The 9024-nt window shown below is 36.7% G+C and overlaps 1 protein-coding gene across 5 annotated transcripts in view; it reads left to right on the top strand.

Moving 5' to 3' along the window:
• LOC106880008 (uncharacterized) overlaps positions 1-9024 on the top strand; it is a 113166-nt gene that overhangs the window by 79132 nt on the left and 25010 nt on the right. For all 5 annotated transcript variants that reach the window (XR_008265012.1, XR_008265009.1, XR_008265011.1 and 2 more), the window contains exons 20-22: positions 4941-5032; positions 7578-7820; positions 8169-8347. Coding sequence is in view for 1 of the 5 variants with exons in the window: in XM_052971053.1 (XP_052827013.1) it covers positions 4941-5032; positions 7578-7820; positions 8169-8347 (514 nt within the window). In the remaining 4 variants the exon portion in view is untranslated. The remainder of the gene's footprint in view (positions 1-4940; positions 5033-7577; positions 7821-8168; positions 8348-9024) is intronic.

The following is a 9024-nucleotide window of genomic DNA, read 5'->3' as shown; positions in this document are numbered from 1 at the left end:
TGCAGATTGTGAAACATTGTGTTCGGTTCTCAAGTGTAAGCTCATGTGGGACCCCAATTCCCTCTTTGCATATTTTCCTAATTTACTTGAGATGTTCATGGATAGTTGAACATGACACATTAAATTTTAATGCAAAATGTCTGATTGTAACACATAGCCCAGCAAATGTTATTCATCAATAACTATTTAACAGCCCTAATGCCACAGTAAAGCCTTTTGCAAGATACCTTACAAGTGGGATACACCAGGGCACTCTTTTCCAGTCTTTTTTATTTCACACCTCATTTTATCACCATCATCATCATCACCATCAACAACAACAACAACAAGGTGGTGAGCTGGCAGAGTCATTAGCCTGCCAGGCAAAATGCTGCTAATCATTTCAAACATGTTTACATTTTAAGTTCAAATTCTGCCAAGGTCAACTTTACCTTTCATCCTTTCGATGTTGATAAAATAAGGTACCAGTTGAGCACTGGAGTGGATGTAATCAATTTATCCCCTTCCTCAAAATTGCTGGTCTTGTGCCTATAGTAGAAAGTATTGTTGTTATTCTACCAGTCTGTATTAAAGAGGCAGTGTCCGTAACTAATTCAAATTGACAAAGCTAACATTATTGATGATCAATTTAAACTTAACAATGGCAATATATAGACAGATGGCACCCTTCTCCATCTGATTTTGTTATTCCATATATTTATTAGCTAGAATGTTTGTAAGCATGTCACAGCTGTGCTTGTCTTTTCTGAAACTTTTGAGATCCTTTATTGTTTGTGTTACAGGAGACTTGCATAGATTTGCCACAAAGAATTACCAAGCCTCTCTGCTGGAATTTATACCCTATTATCACCCTCTTTTTCTGTTATTGCCATATTCTTCAAATGCTCCTCTGCTACTTCTACTAACATCAGGTGTCATTAGTTAGAGCAAACTCTGGTGACAGCAGGAACTCTCTCTAACATCTGCCATTGCTGCTGTTAGCAATAGTCATCATCATCATCATCGTTGTTGTTGTGGTCTAATGTTCTTTGCGGCATTGTCAAGTAGAACTTTATTTTGGTTCATATTTCATTGTTAGAGGGTTAGCCAGAATACTTTTGTGACATTTGCTTTGATTCTCTATGCTCTGAGTTCAGCTAGAACCAAGGTTACCTGGTCGGGGAGAGAGAGAGATCAGGAATGAGGACAGAAACAGGTGTGCTACTGTAAAGGAGATACATGGTTACCCAACCTGAAGGAAGAGCAGAAAGAGGAGAGAGAGAATGGGAGACAGCAGGGTAGAGATGGTGGCAAAGTGCTGAGCATACTCACAAGGGACAGGGATCAGAATATAAATGAGATGGTCAAGTAAAAATAGAGAATGAGGTAGATGGAAGCAAGTGCCATGGCATGCTCTTGAGGTTGAAAGGTCATAATATAGGTGGCAGGACAAGAAGCATGATTAGGGAGTGGGGAGGTGAATGCAGTGAGTGGTGAAAACCTGGATATATAGAAGGAGTGAGGTTGAGGAGTGAGAGGTAAGGATAGTGCATGAAAGAGGAAATGTGAGGAAGAGAAGAGATGTAGTTTGGTTTGTTGGGGGCAGGGTGTGTGACAAGTTTTCTTATTACATGTGGGTGGTTTGTCAGGGTAGGGTGTGTGAAAGGTTTTCTTGTTATGTGTGGGTAGAACACACATATTGGGGAGGCAGGAGTGGGGGGGACTAGTGGACAGTAATGATACAGTGAAACAGGGCCAAGAGGACAGGATTGGGGAGTGAGAGGTAAGCATAGTGCATGAGAGAGGAAATGTAAGGAAGAGAAGAGATGTAGAGATGTAGCTTGATTTGTTGTGGTAGGGTGTGTGAAAAGTTTTCTTGCTACATGTGGATGAAACACACAGCACTTCTAGAATACAGCTTCACTGATGCAGGCGGGTCTTCTCATGACCCTCATATCGTTATTGTTGGTTTCATTTTCATTGATATTTCAGTTATATGTCATTAAAGCACATGATTATCTCAATATTTTATACTTTTAATTTTTTTTGTTAATAATTTTTGATGTATTAGAATTTGGTGTGCATTTTTCAAAAAATATTTAAAATTGTTTCTGTATTTAATGTTTTCAGGATATTACAATTTGTTATTTTTATGTTGTTTAAAATGAAAAATAATTTGGCTTATGTTGTTTACCATACTATTTTCACTTTTGCTAAAAACTTTCACTGATGACAGTGATTTAGTACCTGTCATTGTTGTTGGTGCTGTACTGCAACTTTAGCTTTCAGTTCCATAAATCTTTATCATTCAGGGTGTTTTTGACCACCAATTTTCAACTATCTCTCTTGCACATGAGTTGTGATTTCAAATGTCTACTACTATGTTCCTGGCACAAATGATCAACAAACAAAAATTTATTATTAGTATCTAGTTCCATAGCCATTATTTTTAATTACGGTCTTACAACGGTGGGACATGGGGTTTGACAAATGAGCACAAAAATCACTTAGAATGTTCTGCCATATTTCTTCAATAAAATTATATAACTGGGACAAGTATGTTGGTTTTTTTAGCATGAACTCTTTTAGAAACATAATTCCATAAATTTTCTATTGGATTCAAATCCGGGCACTGTGGAGGCCACTCAATAACCACCATATTATTGCACTCAAAATATTGCAAAACTTTCCTAGCCTTATGAATGGGGCAATTGTACTGCCTTCTGATTATTTAAATATGGCAGCACATTTTCATTTACTTATTGCAGATAGTCTACACTATTCAGTCCGCCATCAACCTTAACAATTGGACCAATACCTAAGCTGCTGAATGTGGCCCACACCATTACTCCCCCACCTCCTGCTTGCACCGTTTTCTTGACACACTTAGGGTGGAATTCTTCAGTTGGACAATGTCCAATGTAAGCCTTTCCTAAAGATGCACTAGTGGGATTCATCGCTCCAAAGAGCTTTTCACCAGTCTTCGGCCATCCATTCAGTATGGCTTTTAGCAAACTTGATCTGCTTCCGCTGGTTAGTCTCAGAAATTATCAGCTTCTTTCAAGCAATCAAAATTCTGACAGTTTGTGCTATAAAGTTGATGTCAGTTTCATCAGATAATTGCTTGCAAATGTCCACTGCTATTAGCATTTGGTTACCTCCAGAGAGCTTATGAATTCACTGATCCATCTCTACTGTTGTTTTTCTCAGAGCACCTGTTCTATGCCAATCTTTGTATTGGTAAAGCTTCCATGCTTGAACACAAGCTGTTTTGCTGCATCCTAATTGCTTGCTAATGTTCATGAAAAACACAGTTTGCTAATGAAGCAACACAATCTTTGATCTAGTAACTGGGCTGATACTACAACGCTTTCCCATAGTGAATGAATGTGTAACAATGCTCGATTATTAAACAAAACAGTGTAGTTTGACCAGTCATATGACCACCTATTTGGTTTATTAATTTGCATAATCTTGGTACAGTCTTAAAATTATTTTGCCAACAATTTCTAATCATTTGAATTAATTACACATAAAAATTATTCGAATTGTAGAAAGATATATAATACCTGTATCATTCAAAAGAGATTAAAATTCTACATAAACTGTAAAAAGTAAAATAATTTTATAGTTTTGTTAAAAATATATTAATGAGGGAATAGAACTGTCATCATCGGTCTTAAACTTATTTTGGCCAGTGTAGTTTTGATGACAAAATTTTGCGTTGACAGATGCATTTAAACTTTGTATGAGTTAACTTGTCAGTAGATGGGTTTTGAGATTTAAATTCAGTAATTTATCATGGGTTTTTATTTTTGTTTATGACAGTCTTACCAAACTTGAAGTACTTCTAGGCCTACTTGTACCTCCTCTTGCTTCCCAACCACATAGTTTAAATTCAGCCCCACTGTGTCACCTTGAGCAAATATCTTCTGCTATAGCACTGCTGGAACTAAAACTTGGTGAATTAATTTGACAGGTGGAACCCAAAAAAGAAGCCCATCATGTCTGTCTCTCTTTTCCTCTCTCTCTCTTCATATATATATATATATATACAGGGTGTGGTGAATAAACTGTCGTCTAAATTATGCAAAAATGAGAATAACACTGACATTTCGTTGTAACATATATTTATTAAAATTGCATAAAAATATCTTGGAATACTAAAGAGTAAATTTATTCAATAAAACTGCCATTGGCTTCGACCACTGCCTCCAGACAACTTTGGAATCTCCTGCAACTCTTTTGGACAGCCTCCTTATTTAAGTTGGTGAGTGCTGCCATAATCCTTGCCTTCAGTTCATCTTTGGTGTTACAAGGAGTTTTGTTGGTCTCTTGCTCCACTATGCCTCACACAATAATCAAGGGAGTTGTAGTGTGGGGAGTTAGGTGGCCAGATATTAGGGGTGATGTGGTTGCAGAAATTGTCTGACTGCCATAATTGGGTCTTCCTGCTTGTGTGGCATGATGCAGAGTCCTGTTGCCAGACATAGGGTCTTCCACTAGCCACCCTCTTGACCCAGGACAGCACTACCTCCTTGATGTAGGCCTCTGTGTTGAGTCTGAGGCTGTGTGGGAAGATGAATGGAGGCATAACATTGCCATCACTAGTGATTACTCCAAACACCATGATGTTGACTGAATGTTTGATTTTTATCACTCGTGTTTTGTGGACTCAGATTGACACCCAAAACTCTGAAATGTTCGTATTGGTACTTCTGGTGCAAATGCCAAGCAGTGCATGTTGTTTCGAAATTTCTAGCTGAGTGAATTGCATCATGTATACTGTATTGTGTAGTCAATAAAATCAAAAACAATGCGCATTTGCAAAATTAAAATATAAAATGGCAACAATTTTCCCATCACATCCTGTATATATACGTATAGTCATTGTTGTCATTATTGCTATTTTTTTTTTCTTTCTTGTCTTTCCTAAAGTTAATAATAATTGTTCTCTACAGGAAATTATATCCCCAGCTGTCTGTGATAAGCAGCTGAATACAGATGATACACAACAAGAAAGTAAAATGAAAATAATTGTAAATGTTGACAGGTAATTTATTAGTTAATTAGTTATTTATTTCATTAATTCTCTCAGCTAGAATAATGACAACCTTCATTTGATGTTTGCTAAAACAATAATTTATAGTCTCATTATCACTGACACACTCTCATTACTGAAACCTAATGTGCTGAATACCTTTTTTTAAGAAGAACTAAAAGATTGTGTATATTATATTTATAAATACCCAGTAAAATATAAAATAGATAATTTAGAATACAAGCTATAAGCAAGGCTAGGCACAGGCATAGCTGTGTGGTTAAAAAGGTTGCTTCCTAACCATATAATTTTGGGTTCAGTCCTACTTTGTGGCACCTCAGGCAAGTGGTTTCTACTATAACCTTGGGGTGTCTAAAGCTTTGTAAATTAGTTTGGTAGACAGAAACTGAAAAAGAAGTCCATTCTGTCTGTTTGTTTATCTATGTGGAGGCATGACTGTGTGGTTAAGAAGCTTGCTTTGCAACCACATAGTCTCACTGCATGGCTCCTTGGATAAGTGTCTTCTACCATAGCCCTGGGCTGAAAAAAAGCCTTGTAAATGGATTTGTTGGATAGAAACTGAAAGAATCTCTTTGTGTGTGTGTGTGTGAGTGTATTTTGTGTCTCCTTGTCTTGACATAACTTGACTGTTGCAAATAAATGTAATTTGCTTCTAATATTCTGCAGAAATATGTCTGGCCATGAGGAAACATTACCTTGCTTGGAAATGGGTAAGGGTTGACTACAGGAAGAGCATCAAACTGTAAAAAATCTGTCTCAATAAACTCCATCTAACCCATTCAAGCATGAAAAGATGGAGATTAAAACAATGATTTTTATATATACAGGATAATTCAAAATAAAAGGTACAATGCTGTTCATTTGGTTGTTGCCCCAGTTGGAAGAAGAGGTACCTGACTTCATCATGCAGCAAGACAGGGCGCCATTACATTGGCATAGACACATATGTGATTACCTCAGCCAGCATCTTTCAGTATGCTGGATTGGCCATCCTGGTATATATTTGCTATTGATGGTCTGGTTCCCTCAAGGTCTCCCAACCTAACACCTTGTGACTTGTTCCTTTGCAGGTATTTGAAAGACAAAGTGTTCATACTCTCAAATTCAACAGGACTTACAGGAGTAAGCCTGTGGTGTAGGCATCTGCCATATGGCAAAGGGAACCCACGTTGAACATCTGTGACTCTCGGTAGAAACTTGAAGAGCTAACCTTTCATGTTAGATCTATTTTTACAATATATTGATAACAACACTCACATGTATTTTCTTTTTTTACCATTGATTTCCAATTACCTTATATATATATACATTGTGAGGTAATACACCAGTAGTGTCTACGGATACATTTATCTCTTAGATTGTTGCTAGCTCGTAAAAACCACCCACCACACTCTCAGAGTAGTTGGCTTTAGGAAGGGCATCCAGCTGTAGAAACATTGCCAGATCAGATTGGAGCCTGGTGCAACTTCCTGGCTCTCGAACCCTCAGTCAAACTGTCCAACCCATGCCAGCATGGAAAACAGACATTAAACAATGATGATGATGCTGCTGTAAGTGTTAACAACAAAAATGTTATCTGGTTATTAAAAAAAAAGATGCCATATAATATGTTCATCTAACCTATGCTTGTATGGAGTAACAGACATAAATTGAACAATGCTTTTCACATTTTTTCATCCTCTCCATCATGGCATTTCAATTCAACTTTAAAATATCTACAAAACATTCTACACTGGCAATATCACAATCATACTTTTAGCATTACATACAGATATAACTGCATAACAACTTTAGCTGTATGCTAAGCAATCTAGAACTCCACAACAATTAAAATGTGAAACAGAAATCAGAATACTGGAATACCAACCATTCCATATCCTAAATACTGCAATACCAGAAAATCACTCCATATTTTAAACACTAGAAATGAACTAGAGTGTCCTAGCTGTAACCGTTTTGGTTATTTTATAACCAAAACGGTTACAGCTAGGACACTCTAGTTCATACATTTGTTCCTTGATCAGAGGCTAAATTATATCATCATCATTGCTCTCTTTATAAAGAGCCAAATGGCATTTGTTGAAGCAAATCATCTATGGTTGGTTGCCAACTCTCATCTGTTTCCAAGCAAGGTAATATTTCTCAATGGCAGGACATGTTTTCACAGAAGATTGGAAATAAATGACACTGGTTGTATGACAGTGATGCTCATTTACAACTTCATATGATGTAAAGATAACTGGACACAAACGTATACACATGTATACATACACACTCATGCATACATACATACATAGATGAACTTCTTCAATATTTGTCTACTAAATCCACTTACAAGGCTTCAATTGGCCTTGGGCTGAACACCAATCTAGGAAGCAAACGCCATAACCACACAGCCATTTGTGTATCTATAGCAACCATGCCTATGATATCAACCAATAAAAATCTACCAATTACAAGAGATACTTCCATAGTAACATTTTTATCAAATTTACATATTTTTTAATTCTGGTTTCAATTTTCATCTCCATTTCAGTAAATATATACCAAATACTGAATATGTGAAAATGAACTCTGGCAGTAACCTGAAGTACAATTCTTCAAACTTTGATTATAAAGAGGAATTATTAATTCTAAATGTTAACCATTTATCAGAGAGAAAGAATGTATTTCCTCTTCACACTAGTCAGTTTGTCTCTAAACCAAAGAAGGTTGATCAAAAGACTGACCAAAGGAAAAGTCTTAATCACAGACCTGCTACAACAGCAGCATGTTTTAGGTAAGTATTATGTAAGTGGATATAATTAACACAGTATTATATATCACTTGCAGGAAACTGCCTGGAGGGTGGTATTTCTGCCAGCAGCAGTAGCAGTAGTAGTAGTAGTAGTAACCCTTTCTACTATAGGTACATGGCCTGGAATTTTGGTGGAGGGGGCATAGCCAATTACAGTGACCCCAGGATTCAACTGCTATTATTTTTTTTGAACCTGTATATTTTGCATTTAAGATAGCATGGTGTGGTTTGAGGGTAATTTAACTGCTATTTCTAATGACTACATAGACTTCCCTGTTAGCTTCTCACATTGAAATGTTACTTATTTGATCAGCATTATTTTTTTTTTAGGAATTTCTCAGAAGTAAATACTCCAGAAGGAAATTCTGAAAAGGCCATTCTACATCAATATCTGTTAATGATAGCAAATGGAACAACCAACATTCAAACAAACGGTAACAGTATTCTACCACAACAACAACAGAGAATCTCTTCAATGAAGAAGTGTCACCAAGGAATATTTTGTGGTTGTAAGTAAATAATGGTTTCTTTTATAAGTCTCCACTTATTTCACTTTTGCTTTCATCCATGCTGGCTTGAGTTAAACAGTCTGACAGAATCCAACTGTTTGGAGAAACATGTCTTGCTCTACTGTCTCAGTTTTGACATGGTTTCCAAGGCTGGATGCATTTCCTAGCACCAACTATTTTATAGAGTGTTCTGGGTGCTTTCTTTTTCATGGCATTAGCACTGGTGAGGATGGTATGTAATTTGAAAGACTAGAAAATCATCTCAGTTGAGAGGGTTTATAGTAAAAAGGGTGGAGGCTTTATATGAGGTTTTGGAAAGGTTAAATTATGATAGAAAGGACAAGAACAGCCAGAGGTTTCTTACACAGGTACAGTTGTAATGTTAGCACATGATTTGTTCAGTGAAAGATACAAATGGCTTTGAATTCAGAAGGAATATAAGTGCAGGCATGGCTGTGTAATTAAGAAGTTTGCTTTGAAACTACATGGTTTTGGGTTCAATCCTATTCCACAGCACCTTTTCACAAATATCTTAAAACTCCTGGCTGATCAAAGCTTTGTGAATGAATTTGGTAAATGGAAACGTAAAGAAGTATGTCTGTCTGCCTACAAACCTCCCTTTCTATGTATCGATTGATCGATTGCTCTCTCTCTCTCTCTCTCTCTCTCTCTCTCTC

This window comes from Octopus bimaculoides, chromosome 10 (assembly GCF_001194135.2).
Source record: "Octopus bimaculoides isolate UCB-OBI-ISO-001 chromosome 10, ASM119413v2, whole genome shotgun sequence".
NCBI lineage: Eukaryota > Metazoa > Mollusca > Cephalopoda > Octopoda > Octopodidae > Octopus > Octopus bimaculoides.
The sequence above is the reverse complement of the archived record's forward strand: the minus strand, read 5'-3'. Positions and strand labels throughout refer to the sequence as shown.